Source organism: Poecilia mexicana, unplaced genomic scaffold, assembly GCF_051168715.1.
Source record: "Poecilia mexicana isolate PSO_F unplaced genomic scaffold, ASM5116871v1 scaffold_3, whole genome shotgun sequence".
NCBI classification, from domain to species: domain Eukaryota; kingdom Metazoa; phylum Chordata; class Actinopteri; order Cyprinodontiformes; family Poeciliidae; genus Poecilia; species Poecilia mexicana.
The window spans coordinates 8199702-8226506 of record NW_028263372.1 but is presented as its reverse complement, the minus strand read 5'-3'; the positions used below and the strand labels follow the sequence as shown (position 1 = coordinate 8226506).

The following is a 26805-nucleotide window of genomic DNA, read 5'->3' as shown; positions in this document are numbered from 1 at the left end:
ACCGTACACGGGAGGCGTTTTCTTCACACAAAATGACTTAGCATCTCTTTCATGATTATATTTATATATTTTTCCCTCTCCTCTCGCGATCCGTTTCTGCCAATCCCTTGCTTTAAAACGCGCTAATCGGAATCTGAATCTCTGAGCCGCAGAAAGGCCGAGCACAGCGAGCCCGGAGTCGTTCGTCTGTGGGGGGACATTAAAAGAAGGGATTATATTTCATCCAGATAGGGGCGAACGGTGGATGAATTCCTCTGCTTCCGTTTTAAACCCATGAAAGTGTTTGAATGTTTTATTCCTTTGTGGTGGGACGCTGGCTTGAGGCCGCGCTTCGCCAGCCGCCACGCGGGGACGGATCTGACCTTGAAATGGAGTCGCGTAGCCTTCAGATCAGTGTTGTTTGTTTCATTCAGGTTTATTTTGGCAAGTAATTCCACAAACCGAGAACACCCATTTAAAGTCTGCCAGCTGGTTGTTGGATTTCACAGCAGTGTGATGATGCTAGCTTTTCGAACTTAACAAAAATCGGAAACATGCAGACAGCGAAAGAGTTATTCCTCTGCAGACTTCTTCTGTTTTTGCCTTTTTTTTTTGTCACACTTAAATTTTTCAGGTCATCTGGATGAAGTTTAGTATCAGTCAACGATTACTAAAAAAAATGCAGTTTGAAGTGACGATTTCAAGGCCAAACATTGAAAATTTACTGTCAGAATTCAAGGTTCTGTTAACTAAGCAGTCCGTCACACTAACACCATATTGAAAACTTGTATTAAATTTCCCCAGACTGATCACTGTGAGATCTGTATACAGATAAAGATTTCACCTAAATAGAACCTGTCTGGCAACATGAAGTAGGCTGAACGAACGATTACAAATGTGCACAAAACTTTGTCAATATTCCACTAATGTAAAATAAAAAAATAAAAAATAAAAACCTTGCAATTGCGGTGTTTCCACTAGATAAGAAACACAGATAAAATCATACGATTAAGTTTGTTCATTAAGAAACATGCCACATCATCACCGTCCAACCACTTCCTGTCGCCGTCTTCTTCATGATTTGCGCCGGTGACAACATCCAGTTGTTGATCATGTGACTCGTGTGATGTAAAACAAAACAAAAAAAAGTTTTTTATTACAGTTTTGTGAAATAAACCAATTTCTATACGACCAAAATAAAAAATAACACCTCAACCCAGCGCCAAAAGTTTTTACAGAAAAATATGGTTTTTTTTTTAATTGCCGTGTTTCCATTAAACAAGTTTATTTTTATAATGTCAAATTGTCCCATTATATGGTCAGTGGAGCTAGTGTTCATTTCCACAAGTAGAAAAAACGTGAACCTTCGCAAGAGTGGTCAACATACCAAAACATTTCAACACTGCGTTAATGACGCGTCCAGGAGGTCAGAGAAAAACCCAAGACATTTAAATCAGTGCAGGACTCTGTTCATGTCATGGTCGCCCACTTTCTATAGCAATCAGCGAGATCTCGGCATGAGCCTGGTTCTACATTTGAACAGTAGAGCTCAGCTAAATGTGTTGGTTTCCTGCAACACGGCCAGCTTTTAAGCACATTCCATAAATTTTCAATTGGGTTGAAGTCGGGGCCGTTACAGCAGCGTGATGCTTAATGTTAGATGAAAGTAAGTTGGTCGAAGCTTTCATAAGGTTACGCCCCAAAGCGACTCGCTGCTCTGGCAGATTTAGATCCAAAATTATTTTTATTCCACCAATAGATTTGTGTTAGGAAATGAGACAGACATTTCGCAAAAGATAATCATTGTGAAAATCTTTTTGGGGCATTCCGGCAATCAAGCCCTCCTTGTAACGACTGGACAATTCTTTGCATTTTTCTCCTTGTTTTCTTTTTTTTTTTTAAGTTGATGAAGGTTTAACGGTGGGAAGACCTCCATGTCATCACCCTAATCTTTAGTTCCCTGCACATGATCACTGTTTGATTCATCCAGGACTTTGCCTTCAATTTTTTTTGGAATCTTTTTATATTACTGACTTTTGACTTGATGGTGGAGATGTTTTCACCAACGCATCTTAGTTCTGACTTCATGAAATGCTGTTTGTTTGCAAGCAGTTTGCCTTTGACATCTGTAACGGGAATGAGAAAAGAAAATGTAGCCAGATTGAATGATAAATATGGTAACAAAGGAAAGTGTGGAAATATTGCAAGAAGAAATAACTGAATAGTTTAGGAGAGGTCAAAACAATGACAAGAAAGAGAAGAAAACAGACTGAAAGAGGAGCGGGTTGTAGATCATCAATTATCCATCCATCCAATTTTGGCACAAAAAAGATGGAGGATGTATGAAAAGAAACAGAAAATTGTTGGGTGAGGCAGAAAAACCTGAATAAAAATTCAGATGTGAGACCAAAATGTTTCCATTATGATTCAGTTCAAAACATTTTTCAACTTTTAAGTGGCAAACATAAAAAAAAAAAAAAACAAACATCTAGAAAGCCCCAACATACATCTAAATTAAGATTCATTATGGGGGAAATGTAAACTTTAGAAAGTCTAAGCTAGAATTCAGAACTAAATCTGATAGAAGATCACCTAAAAAGGTCTGTGGACGATAAATGTCTTGATAATTAAGAGATATTAGTTTGAATGTTTGAACTGAATGCAAAGGTGATTCAAAAAACTAGTAATTTATCTCTGAATATAGATATAGAACACAAATTGTCAGGAAAGGAGAAAATGTCACATTACATGTGGAAAAGTTAGTGTGGTCATTTTGTTCTAAGCCAGCAGGATACAAGGTAAACAGGACAGAAAACAAGACATGAGATAGAGAATAAAGAATCCCAAACACACAAACCAAATTTAGAGGTAGAACCGAACAAAAGATTTTGTGGAGGAAACTATAGCACCGAGAACAGACAGGGATAAAGCAGAAAAAGGGGAAACAATCTCATCCACTTTCCATCTTGTGTCACAAGTCGGTGGTTTTAATTTTAGGGGAAAAGTCAAATGAAGCAGAGCTGAAATTCATTTGGGTTCTGCAGGGACTCACAGCAGCATTCTTCTGCAAATGGATTTTCACTTTGTCAAATTTAGCTCCACCGTATCTCTGAGGGGCAGCTCGCTTCCAGCCAGCCCATTGGTAACCGCTGGTAACCGTAGGCAGTCCATCCTGCTGCTGCATCGCGTACCGTAGCACCGACAGCATGCCCACATTTTAAAACAGCTTCTGATTCCCTTTTTCCTTCTTCCTCTTGTGGGCTTGGATTGAGGTTTCAAGACAATTGTTATTCAATTGTTTGAATATTTTTTAGTTTTTCTTGCATTAGTTTGATCTCAAGCATCCAGGACTAAAATTTATCTGTATGATACAAAAAACATTCTCTTATTGAAAAAGGCTTGTTTTGGTTTTCTAGGACTGTGACCTCCCTGGTGAAAAGTGTAGAATGTTTTATTCAAACCCTTATTTTGAAAGGTGTGTGCCATCTTGTACCTTCATTGTAGAATATATTGTGTTTGTCGGTGCAGACATTGGGACATGACGAGAGTTTGTTTACTGGGTATAATAAAAAGTCTCGCTGCTGCATTCTTAAAGTGGCAGTGTTATGTAAAATCAACTTTTTTATTCTCTCATCAAAAACATACCTGGAGTGTTATTTTGTTTTTTTTTCATGCATATTTGAGAAATCTAATCTCCATGGCAACCATTCAACAGTGCAAAACGCCGAGGTGGACCTAGCTCCGCCTTCAAGGCACAGCTCCTCCTCAGAGCAGCAGTTTCCAAACCAAAAAGAAAAAGAAAAATGTTTAGTCTATTGGAAACATTTAACTTTAACAGTCGCTAACCAGCAGGCTGACAAACTGGAGCTGTTAGAGGCAAAAGGCTTTGCTGCCCAGGTGAAATGTAACAGTCTGACCTTACAGGAACCTGATTCATGACTCATTTTAGCATTTCTACTGCTTGTTTCTGATAACAGAAAATAGAGTAAAGCATTATCAGGCCAAACACATTTTATCTGGCTCTGACCAGACCTGCTCAGAGTGCTGAGCTTTTGTATTCCAGGGTAAAGATGAATGACCTTTTGCAGCTGCAGCACCCAGGAGGCGTCTGCAGCAGAAAGATTTAGTTAAAATGCCTTTTAGACAGATTGCATCTGTGAATTAAGTGCTGCTGACAAGCTATATATTTATGTTAATAGCAGCTGATCAAGTCCCTTATTAAGTAAAAGAATATCATTTTGTGTTGAGGTGCTTCAGTTGAAACCAAATTGAATGAAAGTAAGATTTTTTTTAAGACATGCTGATTTCATGCTCATATTCAGATGTTGCATCAAATTTTGTACATGCATCAGTCACACATAAAATTCAAGTGTTTTTTAGTGGAGCTAAAAAGGGGCGTGGTCAAACTGCTCTACAGCGCCCCCTGACTCAGCCTGGTGAATCGGTACATTTTGAAATTTTGGTGCACATATGGATCCCTCCAGTCTCTGTCCTTTTGTTTCTTCTTTTTTTTTTTTAAGATTTTTGACATTTTACACACATTAAACTTTGAAAAAGTCCTCCTATACATTTTGAATAAACAGCTTCAAATTTTGTCAGTGTCACCTTAAGAGGTGAGATATTAAATCTTTTTTAAATGTTGAGTTTTTGAGCTTGTCTGTGGGCGGGGCAAGACCTCAAAATTTCCCTTCTCTCCAAAAAATGTCAAACACTAAATTTCTCACACAAACTTCCAGATTGATCTGTTTTTCATGTCCAACGACAATATTTGGTCATGTCCGGCTTCACCCAAGCCCTGTTTAACGCTGCTTGCAGCTTTAATGAATACTTTGTTTCAGTGTTTTAGCTTTCAGCTGCTTAATTTATGCGTCTCTTCAAAAGGGGAGCACTCTGCGGTATTGAATTAATGACTGACGCTGTGATAAACAGTTGGTGTCCAGATGCCTCTTTAAACAAGATGCTTGTTTCCTGCTTGACCTCTAAACTTAAAGTCATGACTGGTAGAAACTGTCATGGCTTCTCTTGCTGCTTTGTTCCGTTTATGTTTTCAGCATCTTGACCTGGCTGGTTGGATTTCCTAAAACCTTCATACTCTGAAATCGGTTGTTATTTTTTAACTCGTGTGAACTAATATGTCTCTTGCAAAGACTCAAATTTTCCGCTGCATCATTTTTATGTCAAATCACAGTTTAGTCGATGGAGGATTGTATTTTTGCCTTTGTGTTCAGGCAATAAACACGATAAAGTGTTTGAAATCGTTCAGCCTGCTGGTTTCTAAAACACCTTTACAAAATTCCACAAATTCTCACCATCCATCATCTGTACGCTTGTGTTTTTGTTGTTGGGCGGCTTCGGCGTGGTGAGATTTATTAACGTCCGAACATTTTTTGGCCTTCCAGAAGTAACTTGGATTGTTTTTAGGGTGAGAGGCAAAATCCTGCAAATGTTTTTTTTTTTTTTTTTTTTTTTTGCAAGAGCGCCGAGCTGCAGACCGCATGGAAACACTGCTTACATCATGTTGTCTCTGAAAACAAAATGGAGTTGCAGTTGTACCTCTTTCCCCCATGTTGACTTGCTCGCTCGGCATAAGTTAAGAAATATAAAACCTTAAAATCGAAGTCTTACCGAGCTGCTTCTGTGGATTTTAGAGCGGGTGGGGATTTCTGTTTTCTATTATGTATGTTTTCATTTATGAAAACAGATCAAACTGCTTTTGAGTTTTGGGAGAAATTAGGTCTGTAGAATATTGAAAATATAACAAAAACATGCTTTTGAGATTCTACATAAAACAAAGAGTGAACAGTTGCAAACTTCTTGGACAAGTTTTCTCACTATTTGTCAATCAGTGACGCATCAGTGATTTGTTTTCTTGGATACTGGCAACAAAAATTGATCACTTGGAGACTCTTTTTTTGAAAATCTCAGATCAACTTGATAATTTTAACACCTCAGATAATCGCATTTATGATTTTAATAACCGATGAAACAATTTGACCCTTCCAGATTGTTCCAGAATGGTGAGAAACGGTCCACTTAAAGTCATAAAATAACACAGCAGAAGTTGAAGCTCACTGCCATCTCTGGATGTCTGTATTTACTGTTTTCTCTATTTTGAAGCCTGACATTTGATGTCATGGAAGGTAAAAGTTCTTGAACTATAAGGTCCGGTCTAGACTGAGCCGTTCGCAGCTCCAGGTTATTCCTGGATCCTTTTATTACCCGTCCTGTGGAGAGACGGCCCATCTCTCCACCGCCTCCCTCGGCCTCAGCAGGAGTTCAGTCACACTACACTGATATTGTTAAAGAGAGTCTGAATAGGTTGGTTAAAGGAACATTTGAACACTCATTTCCTTTTCCTTCCTGTGGCTGTACAGCCACTGAAGGAAGAGAGAATGGAAATCTCCATCATGCATTTCCAGATCTTCTCCTCCACCAAATGACCTTTTTTTTCTTTTCTCAGAGATCAGAGCTGACTTCAGCCGGATATTCCTTTGTTTTTCTTTGTCTCTTGTACACTGCCTAAAGACAAGGCTGTTAGTTATCTCCATCCTGTTTCGACTAAGCAAAATGGCTGCCTGTTTGTCTGTTTGATGCGTGCATTATTCCCCTGATTCCTGCTCCACCGCTGCCAACACTTTGGAGCATCTGTGCTTGCCGGCAGGAGTGTTCATGTTGCCATGTTCCCTTTTTTTTCTCTTGCATGTTTTCTGTATCTATTTGTGTGCATGTGTGTGTGTGTGTGTGTGTGTGTGTGTGTTTGCGTGGGTGTGCATCTCCTCGATGAGAGCGAGATGAAAGACTCCTGTGAGTCACGAGCTGCTGTCTGCCTCCTAAATGGCCCTGGATAGTCACTCAGCGTGCTGAAGAACAGCTCTGCTTAGCGTTTACTAACTCACAAACTAAATGGCAACCACTACTGAAAGGAGGGATGGATGGCAGCAGCAGCACATCTTACACAATACATATCCACAAATAGACTTATACAGTTGTTGAAAAGCAAGAAATTGAAGCTGCGATGGATAAAAATAGTGATGTGGCAAAGGAGCAACAACCTCACAGATCTTATAGAAAGCAAATCTTCTTGCTCATATTTAGTCATAGAGTACACATATTCCAGTTTGTCGCGCATAATTGTGTTGTGAAGGAATTTGAAAAAGTTACAGATCTGAGAAGGAAGTGTTGGTTATCTGTCACAAAAAGATTGACACGCAGGGCAAAGTAAATGGCTTATTCCAAACCGCAAATACATGTAGTATGGTTTTCTTTAAGCAGCTTCAATCTTCCTGCTCCAGATATTTGGAGTGAATAACCAATAGTTGTCCTGTTGGCAAGCTCTCCATCCTGAGCAGCACATCACTACGGTTCCTTTACAGTACCTCTTGGAAACTTCTTTGATTGCTATTTTTTCCCCCAAAGATGGATGACAAACTGAGCTTCGACGAGTGAGATTTTCAAAGCTCTGGATATTGTTTTCTGATCCAACTTCTCCACAGCTTTTTCCTTGCCCTGGTCTGAGGCCTTCATCAAACAGATGCATTTGTAATCAAACTAAATCCCAAAACTGTCATGGGGTGTGGTTGGTGGTGGTGAGAATGAACGCTGACAACCCAGGTAGTGATGAAGATGATGATGATTTAATAAAGAGAGCTCAAACACAGTCGGCACGGCAGAGAGTTAGCACACAGCTAATTACCGGTAGCAACTGAAAGACAGAGGACTGAAACCAAGAGCTGAACCAACACAGGACTTTACAGTTCGACTGTGGTGGCAAGCAGACAAATGACATACGACAAGAGACCAAGACAACAGGTGGGACTAAATACACAGGGAGGGTAATCAGGGAATGAGACACACCTGGGAAGCAATCAACGGAGACTCAGGACAGAAACTGACCACAGAAAAACCTTAAAATAAATACAGAAACACAGATCATGACAAAAACTGGGGCTCCTTTTACTTAAAGGGGACCTGTTATGCAAAATTAACATTTTGCGCATTTTTGTACTTTCATTTCTCAACGGCTTCTAAAACCAGTCAAAGCATAAAAAAAAATAAAAAAAATCACCCAGAGGTTTTTTGGCAATAAGTTTGTGTGTTTTGGTGGGAAATAAGCTGTTTCAAAAGCCTCCTGATTGTTGAGTCTCATTTGAAGGGCACTGCGGCGTTAAAAATGTTGGAATTTCTAAAGGCAGACGGTGGAAGTGGATTTTATTAAGGAGCACCACATTCAAGGAAAGATGCATGCCATGCGAAAAACAAAACAATCCTAATAAATCCTCCTAAAATACAGAAAAGCCTAAAGTTTGAGTGCGATCTAGATCGAGGCAAAGCACCAAACCACAAACTGGATATTTATGTAAAACTGTTCTGTTGCCACAAAGCTGGAAGAACAAAAATCCTCTTGTTGACATATTACCGACTCACATGCATCCAGTCAATGATAGTTAAAACCGATGTAGGAGTGCTAAGAGAAGAGACATTGAGCACAGGATCACAAACAAGTAAAAATCAGACGCAAGTAGTCGAGTCTACAAACAGCTCACGGCAGCTTGTTATTTCTAATCATACACATTTAATAAAGTAGAAGAGCGAAGATGACGGGGGTCCGCCCTGTTGTTAAATTACTGAAAATATTAAAGCTGTTCCTCTCCAGGCACTTAGACGGACTAATGACCTGTCTGTAGGCGGCGCTCTGCCTCTCATCCTGATGTGTGCCTGATTTGCTACCTCCGGCCCCAGATATCAAAGGAATCTCGCATTTCTTGCAAAATCTTTTTAGCGGGATCAAACAACCTGCCTGCAAATTCTGATGTTCTCCTTTTCATCTGCATTTCTGAGAGGAGCAGGAGGCATCATCTGTTAACAGCCCAACATTATTCTCCATCTATGCTCCATCTTTCACTTTACGCCTCTTTTGTCCTTGCTAATTTGCCTCCCGTTTCCTGCTGCCAGCTACCTCGGCGTCAACCTTTATTGGTTATTTCACTTTCATCAGAGACTGTGGGTAGCAATAACAAAACCTATTGTTGGCGTAGAAATGAGTGAGCTGAATCTTAAGTTGAGCAGCTGCCTCCCTCTGTGTTATCTCTCTCTCCTACTCACACACACACACAGACACACACGCATGCACACACACGTCTGATTTGGTTTAATTACATTCACATTAGTCATGTTCATGTTTTGCTTTGCCACTGCCGTTGGTTGAGCTGCATCACTGAAACAGAAGGAGTTAAGAGATTTACGTACCAGAAAAGCAGCTACTACATGAATAAAGTATTAAAAGGAGGCAACACAACACAAATTTAAACATTTGTAACTTTTAGCAATGTTCTAAACTTCACAGTTCTGCCATGAAGGCACCAACTCGTGCAACACCCCAACAGATGCGACATGAAGCAGAATACTGATTCTGATGTTAATCTTCTCTGCTTTCTCTCTGGTTAACAGGGTCCCATAGAGAACGATGCTGTGATTCATGTGTCGCTGGTAGCCGAGAGCCAGAGGTAATATTCTGTGTGTGTGCATGTGTGTGTGTGCGCGCCTACATAGGTTCTATGTGCGCATCTTAATGTGTTCCAGGTCATAGAGGCGGGTTATTTTTCGCTTCTCTCTCCCGCTCGGCTCTGTAATTGCGCTGAGCTCAGTCTGACCTCCGCTATCACACCATCATTTGTCACTCTTTTCATTGTGGGCTCGTGCGAACATGTGTGAATGTGTGTGCGGATGCTTGGATATGTGTGTGGGTGTGGGCTTTAAACGGGGTTAAATGACTGTGAAGCTTGTCAACCTGTAGCTTCTGCCACGTCCCTGTAAGGACTCCCTCATCACGATCATCATCATTTCCTTCTTTTCGCTGCAGACCCATTTTACAGTGTGCTGCACAGAAGCTTTGTGATTGACGCAGATTTACAGTTTGTTTCAAATTGTACTTTTTCCTTCCATTTTTTTTTTTTTTTTTACATGTGGATTTTTTTTTTTTTTTTTTATTTTTATTTTAGCTGCCCGTAAAACAGCTAATAGAGAAAGTTAGAAGTAATATAATGAATTAAGCTGCAGCTTAATTTTGGTTTTTGTACCAGCTCTATCTGTAAAGCCATTTGTTTCCCGCCTGGAAAATTTCCCAAAGTTTTTGATGTTTTGGTGGAGTTTATCTTAGTTTGCAAGGAAAGCCTTATAGTCACGTTTAAAGCAGTGAGGCGTTGTTAACATTAGGTTCCGACAGGAACAGCCTGTGTGCTCTGTAGCGGTCTGAACACTGCCCACACTCAGGTAAAAACACTCAGTCCCTCACAGCAGTCATCAAGCACTCACCTTTGAGGTGGAAAATCTTTTCTTTTTTTTTAAGGTGCCAAAGGTTTGTTCCCCAAAAACCCCAGTTTTCCAGTTTTGTTCACATCCAAGCACAGCACTGCTGAATGATGCAGAGATGAGCTTCGTTTTCAACTTAATGTGTAAAATTCTTCATCATTAGGTTGAAAGTTCTCTGAAAATATTACCACCACTCAATAATACATTTGTCCAAAACGATCACCTTTTGAACACATGAAGAATTTTTTGTTTTTTACTAGCAGGTCACCGGGGATTCGCGGATCGGTGTGAAACACATATCTCGTTGCCTCTGAATTGCATGTCATAGTTTACAACTTTTTTAACAACACATCTTGGCAAGACATCGGTGATTAGTTCCCTGAGGTATCGGAAAAATAATTGATGCATTTAATATTTTATGAGATCCTCAAGCTGGCTTAAGATTGAACGAAATCAAAAATGTGAGACTAATATGAAACAGACATGTTTATGTTGAATTTTACACACTTTAAATGTCAGATTGAAGAGTGTTAATGTGTTAAATTCTTTGTCTCTGTAGACTCCAGGTGTTTTTGAACACATATGGGATTCAGACCCAGACTCCTCAGCAAGTGGAGCCCATCCAGATCTGGCCTCAGAAGGAACTGGTCAAGGTGAGTTTTGTTCAAACTTTACGCTGCCACCAAGTTTCACACAAAACCATCAACATTTGCTCAAATCTCAACAGTCCTTTCCTTCAGTCACATGTTCCATCTTTGGAAAGTTAATATTCTAAAGTGTTTATTCTTTGAACTATGCTTATTTTTCCCGGCGGCATGGGCGGGCATTGCCTGCTCAAAGAGTCAGCCGTGCCCCCCCCCCTGGACTGGAAGCTGCTTTTTTGTTGTTGCTGTTTTAACCTCAGAGCGGCCAACTTTCTATTACTCCTGTCTCGATTTGATACAACTGGGGCTCCTGCACTTTCTACATCTGTGTCCTCTGTCTCCTGCATTTTTTTAAGCCGTTCCAACAGTTTAATCCGTTGCTAAAACATGCTTTATTATTGCTAGTCTTGCTTACATTTAAAGAAATTGACTTCAGAGATTGGAAATATTAGATTGTTGGATTTCTGCAACATAAGAGCTAATGTTTATGCAAATTAGAGAATAATTACTCAACATTTTATACATGTCACTGTTTACGTCCTTTTTTATTTGGTATTAATAGGTATGGTTATTTTATTTGAAAGATTACATAAAGGTTTGTTTATGTATTTTTATTAAAGTTAAAAGCTCATTTACTCTGCCCCCTTCCAATAACCCAATGCCCCCCCACCCCACCAGACTGCCACACTTGATAATTTGGCTCCATGCATATTTCACTGCATGTAAATTACATTTATGTAGCAGAATATACAGAAAAAGCCATAAAACTTTATGACTTACATTTAAACTGCTTTCTGCTCAGCTTCCCCCTACACTAACATTTGTTTGGGTACAATTAGAAAACTTATTGATTGATTGGGACCGACCTGGTAGAAGCTCAACTGATAGTCTCATCTAAGTAATGCAATGATTTAGTGATCATGATTTTAATTACTGATTATATGGAAACAGACTTCAATTCATTGGCTTTTATAGACAAACTGTTGTCCTTGTACTCAATTTGAAATGGAAAATTCTCACTCTTTGCTCTTTTCCCTCCAAACCACCAAAAGTGAGTGGAAAGAAAAGGTTAATATTTGAATAGCATTTGTGTGTCATTCCGGCAGCACACAAATCCTGGCAGGATTTATCCACCAGTATCCCAATAGATCCAGGTTCAGTCATTCCATGTGCTTGTCAAACCATCAGCTTGTCCTATTTAAGTTTTTCCTCTTGATTGTCCCATCACTCAGTGCAGAGCTGCAGCGATGCGGAGTGAGTTATTGTCCCAGCAGTGATTCCCCGTGTTGATTGATCAGCATAATGGTAAAGTCGCTACTGTGCCAAAGTGACAATCCATAAACCAGAGCAGTTTACGGAATTACTCTCCAAAGGTAATTTCTCACAGTTCTGTTGGAGATGAAGGATTTATCTCCTGCTGAAGTCTAGAGGGATCTTAGTTTTCTTGCAACAGCTTTTTAAGCAAAGCGTTCAGAATGATGATCAGATGGGTGCTTCTGAAGTATTTTTTTCAAATAGTGAAGCTGTAAGACTTCCTCAGATTAACTCCAAGTAACTTCAAAAATCTCATGTTTTTAATTTTGCCATAAAGTATTTCTTCACATCGAGGATTTCATTTCTTCTGAATCTAACCATGTATTTCCTCATACAATATTTCCAGATACTTTTGATGATCAGGTTCATGTTTAACTTTAATGAAAACTGATGACCTAAAAAAAGGAGTAATACTGAACGATTGTCAAACACCCAATTTGTACTTTCCTCTGTGTCTTGACCTTGTGTGAGATGTATTCATAGCTTACAATGAATCCTCCAATGGCAGCAGAGTCAGCAAAATGTATGTTGACTGCACCTTTCACATAGCATAAAAATAAAATACGATTGATTTAAATGATTAAATGAGAGAATTAAATACAAATGTATGATAATATTTAAAGACATCTAAAGGAAAAGTATATTTGAATGCAAATTTCTTAAGCTGCGTTTTAGCTGAGTCCCAAACTCTCAAGACAGTGAAGAAACAAAGGAAGTTGTTTACTGTCGAGGAGCAACAGCCTGGAAAGAGCTGTTATATGGAGTCTTATAGAGTTTTATATCTGGTTCTTGGAAATATGTGAAGTTTTTGGTTTGCAGGAGTTAGATTTGGATTTTAACAAGTCAGTTATAAAGGAATAATTACAAAAATAATAAAGGAAGGAGCTGAACGCTAGTAAAGGAAAAACTTCTGTTTGTTCCAGTTAAAAGTCTTACAGCAGAGTTTTGTAACCACGTGAAAAGTTCAGTACCCCAGATGAGACAAAATGAAAGTATGAATAGCAATCTACATTTTGTGTTTTCACACCAACCTTCTTAGTTTGCCAAGTATTTCACTAATGATAAAAACATATATTGGATAATATATTCATTTTTTGTTAACTATTACATATATCTCTTGTTTAACATCTGATGAAGATACAGAAACTGAACAAAAATATAAATGCAAACGTTCTGCTTTTGCTCCCAGTTTTCACAGATTTGTTAACAATATTTGAGAGAAATTATTTTGTGTATATAGAAAATGTTTTACATTTGAGTTTAGCTGTAAAAAAAAAAGAAAAATGGGAGCAAAAACAGTGTGTGGGGTAGATACTGAACAAGAGAGGCACCAGGACTGAACCTTGGGGTTCACCGTATGTGACTTCTGTAACAGAAAGGTCTCTGTAGTCATCAAGATTTTACTGGAGAATCTAATTAAAGCTGTTGCTGTTGAATGAGCAAGATTGTGCAGATGCATTCAGTGACAACTTCAGTCTATTACAGAATGCTGTTTTCATCCTTTCCATCTTGCTTCTTTAATGTTTTACGGATTATACAAGTTGTTCTGACACACCCGTTACACCAAGCACTGCTTCTGCAGCAGGTTTTCCTTTACATACCTGCCTTTGCCTGTAGACCCTGTCCCTCATCTGCATGTCTGCTGTTGGAAGTCTACCGTCTCAATGTCATCTGTCTCTCCTCTGTCATATCCGTCACTCAAAGACTCGTCTCCTCCTCTGCTGACATTCCTCATCTGCCAATCTGTTGTGTGACGCCTTCCCTCATCGTCATGTTTTAAAAACAACCATTTTCTCCCGTCGTGCCATCTCTCCGGGTTCTGGTTTCTTTTAGAAGATCTTTCTGCCTTCTGTGTCTTCCCCTGTGTGGCCGTCCTACTCGCTACTCCAACCCCATTATTGCCCCTAGGCTTACATCCTGCCCCACCTCCATTATGCCTATTAAATCAGAGACCTTCTTACATTGTCTATCATCTCCCTTTGAACTGTCATACCTGCTACTTTTTCTTCCTCTCCCCCTCTTCCTGTTTCTGCTGTGTGGCACTCAGCCTCACAGATGGAATATGGAATTGGGAGTCGGAGCGGGCACCGTGCTGAATATTTAATCCGATGCCCAGACAGTCGTTTCTTCCTTGACAGAATCTGTTTATCTCGGCGGCGCCGTCATCTTGGTCGCTATAGGCTCTGTGATTTTTGTAAGTTCTGGGATTTTGGTCCATATCAAGATTGTGAATGTTTTCCAGCAAAATGTACTGATAAAACCACTCATTAACAAATTTAAAATATTAATAATTAGTTTCCTCTGCATTCAGTGAGCACTTTTTAAAATTAAACATTGAACATTTATAACACTTTATTTAAAGGATGTGCATAAGACTGACATGACACTGTCATAAACCTGACATAACACCTATCATGAACATGAAGAAGTCTTAGATATTTATGACTGTTGTCATTAAGTGTCATTCGGTAAATAATGAAACTTTAAATTCAAAGCTGACATTATTTAAAATGTCTTTGTTTTGACAACTTGATATTAACCAAGAGTCGTCGTCTGTCGTAAATAGGTCATAACAAGCATTAATGATCAAACTTTAAAAAATTATGTTCTTTGTGTATTATTACATTACTCCGTCAATTGTAGTTGGTCTTAACTGTGACAGTCATGTGACTGTAATTGCATCATTACCATTTTCCCTTACACACTGGACACAAGGTGATGTAGAGTGGCCGTCTTGAAGTGGTCGACCGCTAGAGCGGTAGAGAACGGCTGGCCGAACTTAGCGTTCATAGATCAGATCAACCTAGAGCTAGGCGCCGCTCACTCCGTGGAACGCGAATATCCAACTTGAAAACAACTTCACTGCAGTAGTTTAAACTGCACAAACAGAGCACTAACCAAGTAGTCCACTCCTGTTTGTTTTGGAGCAAGATGGGAGGATGGTGAACTCTGGGTGACCTAAAAAATAATTTTTAATATCTCAGAAACCAAAGCTGCTCATACGGAGCACTAACCACTCAGACTATTTGCTGGATTTTTTTGAGGTGGGTGGGGTGTCTGCTTCACTCAGCTAAAATGACCTGCATTGTGAAATAACCTGCTTTCTCAGTGATTGGTTATGTGTTTATTGATCTCTAGTCTTGTAAAAGTCAGTGCAAAAATATGACTGACAAAAATTTTGTGTGATTTGGATGGATATGTCTGGCTATTTGGCAGCAAATGATGTTTTAACTGTCAGATGAAAAGATATGGATTGTGTTTTATTTACTGTAATAAAAGCTCAATTCTAAGCATTTGTTTCTAAGGGCCTCTGTGAGCCAATACACTGCTGTCATCAGACACCAGGTGTTTAGGGCCCCTGGGTGTAGTTTTGTCCACTAAGCACGCTGCTGGTGGCAGCACAGGGACCTTGATTACTGCTGCATTTCATAACTCAAACACTGAGCTAATATCCGCTGCTGCTTTCTGTCATGGGGGACGATATTTCAGCTCATGAGTGGCAGAATCACAAAACGCCTCGGCAGGACGGAGAGATATTGGGCTCATGCTTCCATTGCGACGTGGAATGAAATTCTGGAGCATGACATTTCAAATCAAGTATGGTATTTTCATTTTCAAAGTGGCACAGATGCAATCACAGGGATCCGTATGGAAAGGTGTGCCGCGCAATGTTTTCTCTGTGAACGGAAAGGTCAGCGAGAGGATGCCGTGAAGGCTGTGCACACTGATCAGGTCTTTGTGTTTCTGCAGGCGTACCGTTTTCTAGCCGTCAATAAGAAGCTGGGTTTGAGTGGGCGTCCGGATAGGCCAGTGGGCTGCATCGGGACGTGCAAGGTATTTGAGTATGTGCTCATTCACCCATACACACACACACCACACATCAGGATATGAATGCATATGAACATCTATTTGTAGTTGTGCTGCCTGGGTCAAGAGGGATGACTGATGCACACAGCACATATTGATCTGAATCCATTAGTGTGAGCGTGACGCACACACACAGCATTCTGTTCCTGAATTTAGTTTTCTCTTTCTCTAACACACAGACAGCACCAGTGACTGTTGTTCAGATTCGGTTGACAATCTACACTTAATTATGCCAGCTGCTGCTGTCGTACTCTGACGTTCTGAAATATTCAAGCCCGTTGATCTGAACGACAGACAAACACAACGTAGTGGAACAAAAAGCAATTATGAAAGAAGTTTGATTTCTCAAAGTTCAGTAGAGATGCTTCTATTGATTATTGAGAAGAGTATGAATCATTTCTGACAAGCTGTTTGAAAAAAAAAATATTTATAAATCAAAATGGAAGATGCCTTTTACCAAAAGAAACTATTGACTGAAAAATCAGATTAAAATTCAAACATGCCAGTGGTGGATTTAAGAATAATTTTGGGCATAAATCTAATTGAGAATTTGTGGTATTACTTGAAATTAGGAATGCACCAACATGAAAATGTGGGTGTTAATATTGCTGTAATGGCCAATTACTGATGTTTAATGATATTACATAACATATTCATTTTATTACCTTTTTAATAACTTGGAAAAAAAACACACCTCACTTCACTGCTTCTTTTCTTTCCCACAATCCCTCACTGCATCACTATCACTGCCTCATGACCCGTCAAATACCACAGGACGGATCCACTTCCTTCCAGAAACAAATGGATGGAAGGAACTATTAATTATTAGCATCAACCCAGTTTTATTTATAGGACCAATAGCAGTATGTAAAAAAAAAAACAAAAAAAAAACGACTAAAATCGGCTGATACTGATGTCAGAAATATTCAGATATTCTCAATCCAAACTGAGTTTTATTTAAATTGAACCTTCAGTCTGGAAGTTCAAAGTTGGTAGAGCAACTCAAGATGCTTCTGCTATATATTGACTCAGAAGGGTCTGAAATTAAATACATATCACACTTTTCAGAATTTTATATATAAAATGTTTAAAACAAATACGTCATTTCCTCCCACTCCGCACTCACTGCTTTGTTAGTGCATCACAGTAAAGTCTGGAGTCCGCTTTGCAACGAGACAAATTTGGGTCTGAATACTTTTCAAGCCACTCCAACAGCAATGCACCTGCTGCTTTTTCTCACGCAGCACTTAAAAAAAATGCTAGAATTAATAACTTATTCTGCCCCACTTTCACTCCTAATGAGCAAATATCTGAGTTTGTGCTGAATGAAGGTCACAGAACCAGATAAAGTTGTACCTTTGGAACACTGCAACAAAGCCACTGGCAAACAAATGAATCATGACTCCAAACACATTAAGACAATATTATAATGGAACATTTATTGGAAAGATGGCAACATGCCAGAGGACATCATCATCATCATCATCATCATCACCACCACCATCAGTTTTCTACCAGCTCTCTGTGTGTACTATGAGCTGATGGTGTGACTTATCAGAAGCGGTCTTGTGACTTCTACACCAAGGACTGATGGCTCGTTTTATGTCCTGCGCAGAATAATACATTTCTAACTGCTTATGGGCCATCCATCTTCAGATATCACAGCAAGTGTGTGTGTGTGTGTGTGTGTGTGCCTGTCTGTCTCTTAGATTTATCGCATACTGGGCAAGACGGTGGTGTGCTACCCAATAGTGTTTGATCTAAGTGACTTCTACTTGTCTCAAGATGTTATGCTGCTAATTGACGACATTAAGGTGAGTCAATGTCACATTTCATTGATTTGGAAAAGCTTATGTGATTTAAATACATTCACCTTGTCTGGTTTGAGGAGACATTAAAGAACAGAACTAAAAAAGAAGAAAGACAAGACAATATGCAACCCTTTAATGCACATGCGTCAAACTCAAGGTCTGGCTCGCCGCAGCTATTTATGTGGCCCGCTAAACTTTAGAGGGCCATAGAGGTGAATCTTTGAAGTAATAGTTTTGTGCTTAAATATTTTTTTTATCAGTCAAATCAAATCAGTTTTCATTTATATAGATCCAAAATACATCACTGTGAAAAAAAGATGTTAAAAATTAGATTTTAAGATCTACTAATCAAACACAGAGAAAACTATTATGATTTAGTAGTTTAACGGGTTCGTTCTGCCTCAACCGGACCTTTGATGACGTTCATGATCTGGATGTGAACTGAAAAAAATAACAGGCCTAATCCAAAAAAGGCAAAAAAAAAGGAACAGATATGTGCTGTTTCAGGCAGTGAAGAGGACAGCCTGGTGTAGACGGGTCAGAAACCTGGGACACGATCAGGTCACAGACTATCAAAAAATCCTGCTGATCCAGAGCCAGCAGTTCATTCAGGAATGCAGTAAATTATTATCTCTGGCAAATGTATGGTGCCAGAACATTCAGTCAATCAGCAGGACTCCAGTGGAGTAATCATGTAAACATTACTGAAATACGCTCTTGTCCAGGAGTGTTGTAGAGTAGAGAACATTTTTTTTCTTAAAGTCCGTTCACTTCTTAGTGCTAGATATTTAAAAATGTCCTCATTTCCTGTTTCAGTGAAAAAAGCAGGTGTTTACACAGCTTTGTTTTCCAAATATTTATTTATTTTTTTTCCCATTGTAACGTGAATCCGGCAATAAGCTGTGTTTTCAGGAACGCTCCAGACATCCTACTGTGATCTCTCCACATCAAAACTGTGTTTGTGTTTAACGCTGAGCTGCCTGAGGAGCTCCGCAACTTAAACCCAGCTTGACAGCAGAGGAGGCTGAACTTTCCAAATCCCACTGACTCAGTTGTTCCACAAAAAAATAAAGGAAATTGAATGTTTTACAGCTGCAGCACGTGGGTCTGAGATGCTCTGTGTGTGTGTGTGTGTGTGTGTGTGTGTGTGTGTGTGTGTGTGTGTGTGTGTGTGTGTGTGTGCGTGTGCGTGCGTGTGTGTGTGTGTGTGTGTGTATGCAGAACGCCCTGCAGTTCATCAAGCAGTGCTGGAAGATGCAGGGACGTCCACTCTTCCTGGTTCTCATCCGCGAGGATAACATCAAGTAATACACACGCTCACACTCCAAAGCAGATCTTTTCCGCTGTTTTACTTTGATGTCTCGTTTTGCGTCACTATCGCTATATTTATTGCCTGCAGTGAAGCTTTTAAAAAGCCAGTTCATTTTGTTTTGTTTAGTTTTTTTGTCTACCTTTTCTCCCTGTCTGCTGCCACCCCTTTTTCCATTTTGTGTGTGCCATTAATCTTAAGTAGAAGAATGGTGCTACTGTATTTGCCTGCTGATTGGGTGATAATGTTTCTCATTTGTATCACTACAGCCTGGCTGGTGGGCTGATTACAGAAGTATTGACTGTTACCCAGGGAGCCATATGTTAAATGCGCTACAAATGTTTAAACAGCCTCACTGCGGCGCCCAAAAATGAATCAATGGGCGCTCATAGCAGCAGCTCGATAGCCATTAGTTTGCCATTGATCAGGACGATGACCCGTACGGCAGGTGACAGAGGACGGAATAAATGATATTGAAGTTTAGTTATATTTCCAGATTGCATGGTTACTACACGTTTGCTTTGAATTCTAAGATTGATTGTGACTAGCAAAGAAATCAAGAATGAATCAAGTTTTAAAGATATTATCCAGTTGCATGTTTTTTTTTTTCCTCTAACAGATGTATGATGGCAGTAAGAACCAAGCTTACTGTAATAAAATATGGATTTCCCCTTAATAAGTTTTTCTTAAACGTGCCCTGAAAATTCCAGTTGGCTGTGTTTAGGTCAATAACGTCACCAGAGGCACAAACACTGAGTTGATCAGCTGGATTTATTGAATTTGATGGCAGTTTTCAAGAGTTTTGAAGGGTAACCACTTGCATTTCCAAGGAGTTCACTCTTTGGTGTTTGTGTAGTTTGACTCCATTTTCACCATCTTCCAATTGTGAAAATTAAAACAAAATCAACAATTCTCCACATTTGTACGTGCTAATATTGCACATGTTTTGCAAACCCTCCCCCCCCAAAAAAGGGTCAAAAACATCAGGTTTAAGTGATGCCAACTCCCACCTGCAGGTGGCAGTAATTCTTACGTCTACCACATTGCTGCCTCAGCCTTAGGCAGCAGAATGAATGACTTCAATCTGCCTGGTTGTTATTTTTTCTTATCCTTTTTTCTTCTATCTGTAGATTTTGGAAGGAATTTAATAAGGAAAGATGCAAAACTCCTTGTAAATATTTCTAAATATGTTTCTCTTAACAAACAGGTCGATGTGCTTTATTGCTGACAAATCTTTAAGACAGCCATGTGTTCTCACATATGGCTCAAACGTTCTGCTGCTGCCGTACAGAGAAAAGAAGAAAAAATTATGACTAAATTTAAGAGCTTACAATTTATTTGATGTCACCACAAAATGTCTGAAGGTGGAAGCTTTTTTTATTTTTGGAAGGGTAAAGTGTGTACAGATCAATGTTCAACAAAGGAATAAAAATGAATAGAAAAATTAACCAAGTTTTTCTACACCTGATAAACTAAAGCGAGTTTGACTGATGTTCAAGGAAGGTCTGACTGGCAGCTTCACCTATCAAATATTTTATCTACCCAGAGGGAGCCGCTTCAATCCAGTCTTGGACATGTTGGCCTCTTTCAAAAAAGGAGTCATCGGCGGGGTCAAAGTTCACGTTGACAGACTTCAGGTACGTGAATGGAGAAAAGCGTCGTGTTTGGAATGAAAAGTGGAAGGATGTGCTTTACTGAGTTAACAACAGCAGCACGCTTTAAATTCTTTATGAAAGAAAACACAAGTTTTCAATTAGAACTCTATTGGAGCTCAAATATTGAGAAAGGGATTCAGAGTTAAATATTGGACATGAGGGATGAAGAGCTTTTACAGCTCCAACGACAGTGAATTTAGCAGCCCTAAAGCATTTCCCCAAGGCCAGTTTAATGCGTTATGAAAAAGTGTTGCATCAGTGCACTGCGTCTGACCTGCTCCGGCACGACTGAAGCTGGAGAGTGAATGTAACGGATAGTATTGGTTTGTAAAGGTGCATTCCGTGGAAAGGTCACTGACGATGTATTTGGTCAAGATACATTTTCTGCTGAGCAGGAGGTCATTGTGTCCATTTCCTCCTCGGTTTCTATCTTTGTGTGTTCTCCGTGAAAATGTTTTCCTCAAGGGATCAGTAGGAAATCCCTTTTTGACTCTTAAGCATTCATGATCTTTACAGGTGAGAGAATTAACCGCACTGGTTCTTTGTTTTGAATTATTTCTTCATCCTGCTGGTTTTTTAAAGCAGAAACTTTTCCCCTGCTTTTTCTGTCTGCATGGTGTTTCTGTCCTTGACATTGTTATAAAGTCCCTTATTTGTTCAGCAGTATTAACTTTAATTTTTCCTTCACCTTTGTCTGACTCACTGTTTGAGCGATACCAGCCACACTAAGAAAAACAATAACAAGAACGAAGGAAAGAATCACAAGAACGAACTTGTACGAGAGTAAAGTCTAAATAATAATAACATGGTGTTACAAGATAGAAGGAAGGCTCTTTCAAAAAAAACAAAATCCATGTATTTTTTTTAAGATTTCACAAGTCATCTGGGAGGTCACAAAAAACCTCAGAATAACATCTAAGGAACTTCAGGCATCGCTTGCCTTAGTTGAGGCCAATGTTCATGATTCAGTAGTTAAAAAAAAAGAAAGAAAGGAAGCAAAAACATTTCTAAGAGTAAAAGCCTCTAAGAACCAAAAGACAATTCTATATGGATTTTAATATTTTCTTAAAGTTTTAAGAAAATATTCAGTGGACTTATGAGACAGTGAAAAGTGGAGCTTTTTGGAATGAGAATAAAACAACCTTTCAGAAACGGGACATAATGCCTGCAGTCAAACATGGTGGTAGTAGTGCGACGTTCTGGAACCTGCTTTGATATTACAGAAATTAGATGATATGTTGTTTGTGAAACCCTAAATTCTGCTCTTTGTCATAAAATTGTGACAGAATTTCTATTTGTGAGTCTAAAACACACTTGAGTTATATCATAGCTCAATAATAAAGCTTTTATCCAAGCTTAACCAAGTTTCTGCCCCATGTGACGATTACCAATTAGTGGCAGGTGTTTCTGTAGATGCACCAGTCACAAAGTACCAATCTAGTTAGTTTCTTAACCTTAATCATCATTTAAATGTTGATTCAGTTTGTCATCAAAATTAGTTTGATGACATGAAGCATTTAGACCAGACTTGTTGTCTTTCCAAGCCTTTGTCTTGTTTCTAATATAAATTGCTCTAGAGTCATTTAAGTTTCCCACAGAGGTTACCATGGGGACATGCAACTGTAAGCATCCCAAAGTTAAACTCGCTGAGACAACTGCACTCCACAGAACAGACTGCAATGAAAATGAGGCCAAGGTAGAACTAGAACTACTTTCAACATTGGTAACTTTAACTAACGTCTTTGTCAAACTCCCGACAAGTTTTCCTACTCCAACTCCTCTCAGACTATATTTGCGGTGCTCAACAGAGACTTCCACACAAGACCCTTCTTTTTTTTTTAACTTTAAAGTTTTTTTCCCCCACCCTTTGCCTATTTGCCATTCAGTTCACAGCTAACTCACAGCTTTGAAACTCTTGTGCTCTTCATCATCTCATTGTTATGGAGAGCACAATCGCTCGTCTCCTGCGCCACTTCATTTTGTTTTTTAGTTGACTTCAGCTGGAATGGCTAATATCACTTTTGGACCTGAGGAGGAGGGGAAATTGGAAAATTGAATTGCGTCTTTTTTATTATTAGTCCTCTTTGAATATCTTCTAACTTTTATCTTTACATGCGGCAGCTGTGAATGTTTAAAAAATGAAATTTGTCACTTGGTTGTGCACCTTGCTGCTGGATCGCTTCTTTTTTTACAGCATTTTTGAAGCATTTTATGTTTACTGAGTCACCCAACAAACCTTGTGTACCAGATTGCTTCCTCCACTCCTGCTGGCACATAAGCCATTATGGATCCTCTATGACTGTTGTGTCTCTTGGATGGTTGGGGCCATATCACTAGAATAATAACTTTATAGTTTTTTAAATGTGCTATTTTCACAGACCCTGATATCAGGAGCATTTGTGGAGCAGCTGGACTTCCTTCGCGTCAATGAGGCAGAGTAAGAGCTTCCCTTCATGCTTCTTCACGCTTTCCTCGTTAAATGTGAATGCTTTCTCTGCTGTGATTGCAGTAAAAGTGAAAATTCAGGTTAAAGTGCTTTCTCTGTTTCGCCAAAGGAAAACAAAAATTTATCGAAAGGAGAACAGTGTCATTATTTTATGTGTTCAGTAAAACTGACATTGTCACATACTTCTTAAAGTGGCGGTACTGTGTTTTCCTGACCCATAATGCATTTTATAGCAAAATTAGGTAACTATGTTAACATCAGTTGTCATAAAAGTGTTTTATATATGACAAAAAAAATCTACTTCCTAATTTAACGCATTGAAATTGGTCCTTTCTCTCTTTAAAAACTCCTCCTCTTTCTGAAACTCCGCCTCCAGGAGGTCATCACATAATTCCAACATTAATTATGATTTGCAATTCTAGTTTGAGACTATGACATGAGTTTTGTGTCACTTGTCACATGGTGGCTGATGCCCTTACAGAAGCTAGTCCCGTCTTATTTTTGTGCTTGAAGGTAGCAGCTATAAGTTGGTTCATTTTTTAAGAAAACAGAGACATGTGCAGTCCGTTTCTGTGTGCTAAAGGATCCCAGAGTTTAAGAGCTTTGAGGAGCTGGAGCTGCCGAAGCACTCGAAGGTGAAGAGGCAGACGAGCACACCCAACGCCTCGGACCTGGAGCAGCAGCCGGAGATCAGCGTGGAGGAGTGGCAGAACAAGCCCACCTATGAGATCCTGCAGAAGTTTCATGTAAGCTGATTGTTTCAACAGAACAATGATCCGGATTATCACTGTGTTCTTGTTAAACAGAGAAATTATTTTAAAGAATTGCATGTAAAACTTTCGATCAAGTCGCAGCATTTCAACTAAAATATGATCAGGTTGTTTTTTAGCTGTTGCAGCTTAATATCAAAATCAATACTCCAATTACTATAAACCATGAACAATGGACCCACCGGTGGGTCCAGCTGCCACGTGACCTCGGCTCGCTCTGTAAACAAAGGCTCCACGTACCTTTAAATTTTTTTTTATTTTTTATTATCCGCTAAAAGAGGCTTTGATCTTTCAAAAACTATTCCGCATAAAGGTTTTGCCCAAAATGTTAAGTTTTAATTTATTTATACCCCCTGAGGGTGTAAGAGGTTAAGTCGGTTAATGATACCATCATATCCTTTTTTCTCTTGTTTTCTGAAAAATATTGAGTTTGCTCTCATCTTTTTTTTATTCTGCTTGCCTGCATATTTATGTAGGACTGCAACTGCTTGGCCAGTCAGGCTCAGCTCGCCTGTATCCTCCTCAGAAGAGAAGGACCAGACTTCCTGGCAAAAGATGGTATGGGCACTCTGCAAATTAGTTCATAAATAAGGATTCTAGTAGAACACCAGGGTGTTTAGGAGAAATTATACAATGATCTTAGAAGACGATCAGTTAGCAGTTTTATACTGTTGATACATGCAGTGATTCCCAATTCTGGTCCTTTGATGGACAAGAGTTGCAACTTTTGGATGTGTTTCCGCTCCAACACATCCACTGGTCACACCAGAGATTTACATTCACTGTAAATAAACTGCAGCCTATAAACCATTGGGCCAAAATCCCAGCAAATTATGGCAAGAAGCTCATGAATAGAAATGTTAAATGTTTGAACCAAGTCATATGATTTAAAAGATAATTCTACCAAATACTAAAGAAATCCATCTAGTAATCTAAATTTGTCTAAATTAAGCAAAAGTTAGAACTAAAATGAATTTTTTTTATGGAGGTGTGTTGGAGCAGGAAAGCATTTACAGTAAATCCCTCAACATATCGTCTCTGAAGGGCCGGAGCTGGGATACAATTAGTTTTTATGTTTAAACTATGTTAATCTTACATGCTTTCCATATTCATTTAAGGGTAAAATTTAGAAAAAGTTATAAAACCAGCCATATTTGTGATTCCAGAGAACCTCATGGATGAACTGGAGAGAATCTACAGACGAGCCGGCAGCAGAAAACTTTGGTCTGGTATTCCCATTTCAACACACAAGCAGTGTTTGTCCAAAAAATAATCACAGAACATGTAGTGTCATTTAGTGGCCTTATGACTTCATGAGACAGACTTCTTCTGAAAGTAGCTTAAAATATTTTTTATTTCTTGTGTCTGTAGAAATTCATTTAATCACATTGTCCTGACTTCTACAAATTAATAAAACAAACTGTTACGTGATCTGGATAAACTGCAGGCTGGCAGTGCGGCATGCTGCTGCTATTACCAAGAAGTATGCCAGCTCTATAGCCCCTCACATCACCACAATACTGGTTCATGGGAAACAGGTAAAGTTCAGCGGGCGACACATTAAATGTTCCCGCATGTTTTAGTTGCCTAGCTAGCTGGCTAGCTGGAGAGCTGTGTGAGCTGTGTGTTGACCTGTAAGGTTTCACCATTCTTTGTAATCGCAAAAAATAAACCCTTAAAATTAAGATGTTCCTATTTAATTTTACAAATAATAATAATAATACATTTGTTTATTTTGTAATCAAAACGCTTGTACATTTTTGTATGATCTAAAAACTTCAAATTAGAAAAACTGTGATTAATGTGAATAAAGACAACAGAAATAAAAACAAAATAGAAATAGGTGGACATAAGACAGCAGGTAGTTACATGTGACCAGTCTCTTTTTAAACATAATTTTTAATGTGAAATTCTTCAGTTTAAGTCGCCAACATTCACTTTGCTCTAATTTACCTAAAAATGGGGTTTTCAGGTTTTTGGCTATATTGTCAATTTGTTACACTGCTGTATCTCTAGTGCATTAACTGATGTAGGAACAATGAAACCTTGGCTCACACAGTCAGGATTTTGGCGAGCCAGCTAGGATGCTTGCAGGAACCTTGAGTTGGATGTAAGCCGGAGCTGAGCTTGTGGTCAGTGTTGGCTTTCTCTTTACATTAAAACCACAGAGGCTGAACCCCTTCCTCCAAGTCCATTCCCAGTGGCTCAAAGGCTGGCCGTGCACTGCAAATTAAATAGATTTTGACTCTTACCCTAGGTCCATCTATCTAAATACCTCGGGATGGCCAGAAGAGCAAACAAGTTCATGAAGTGGAAAAAAAGTCAACAACTTTCTTATCCACCAAAGCAAAGACTGTCTACTTTTTAGATTGTCCATCACAGAAATGGATTTTGTATTTTGTGCTTATTTTGGGTGTGGAATCATTTGAAACAATGTCAAATTTCTATTTGAATTGTGGTTTGCTGCTGGCCTCATCCACAAATACTGACCAAATGTTGCAGGTGGTTGTCATATGTCATAACTGAGTATTTGTTCCTCTCATCAGTGGCCAGTGCTTTCTGTGCTCATCGTTTGCTTTCGTTATGCTTCCTGACATGACAACTTTTATTGTATGCTGTTTTATTCGTCAACATTTTTAGCTAAGAGAAATGCACTTATGGCATTTAAAGATAGAATAGTCTTTTTGTTTGTTTTGTTTTGC

At 39.1% G+C, this 26805-nt stretch overlaps 1 protein-coding gene across 2 annotated transcripts in view; it reads left to right on the top strand.

Annotated features, from left to right (window-relative positions):
- phkb (phosphorylase kinase, beta) overlaps window positions 1-26805 on the top strand; it is a 111308-nt gene that overhangs the window by 76927 nt on the left and 7576 nt on the right. For both annotated transcript variants that reach the window (XM_014983726.2, XM_014983724.2), the window contains 10 exons: window positions 9427-9482; window positions 10847-10940; window positions 15996-16079; window positions 17822-17926; window positions 19145-19227; window positions 20779-20869; window positions 23266-23324; window positions 23917-24079; window positions 24580-24661; window positions 25270-25327. In XM_014983726.2, coding sequence (XP_014839212.2) covers window positions 9427-9482; window positions 10847-10940; window positions 15996-16079; window positions 17822-17926; window positions 19145-19227; window positions 20779-20869; window positions 23266-23324; window positions 23917-24079; window positions 24580-24661; window positions 25270-25327 — 875 coding nt within the window. The remainder of the gene's footprint in view (window positions 1-9426; window positions 9483-10846; window positions 10941-15995; window positions 16080-17821; window positions 17927-19144; window positions 19228-20778; window positions 20870-23265; window positions 23325-23916; window positions 24080-24579; window positions 24662-25269; window positions 25328-26805) is intronic.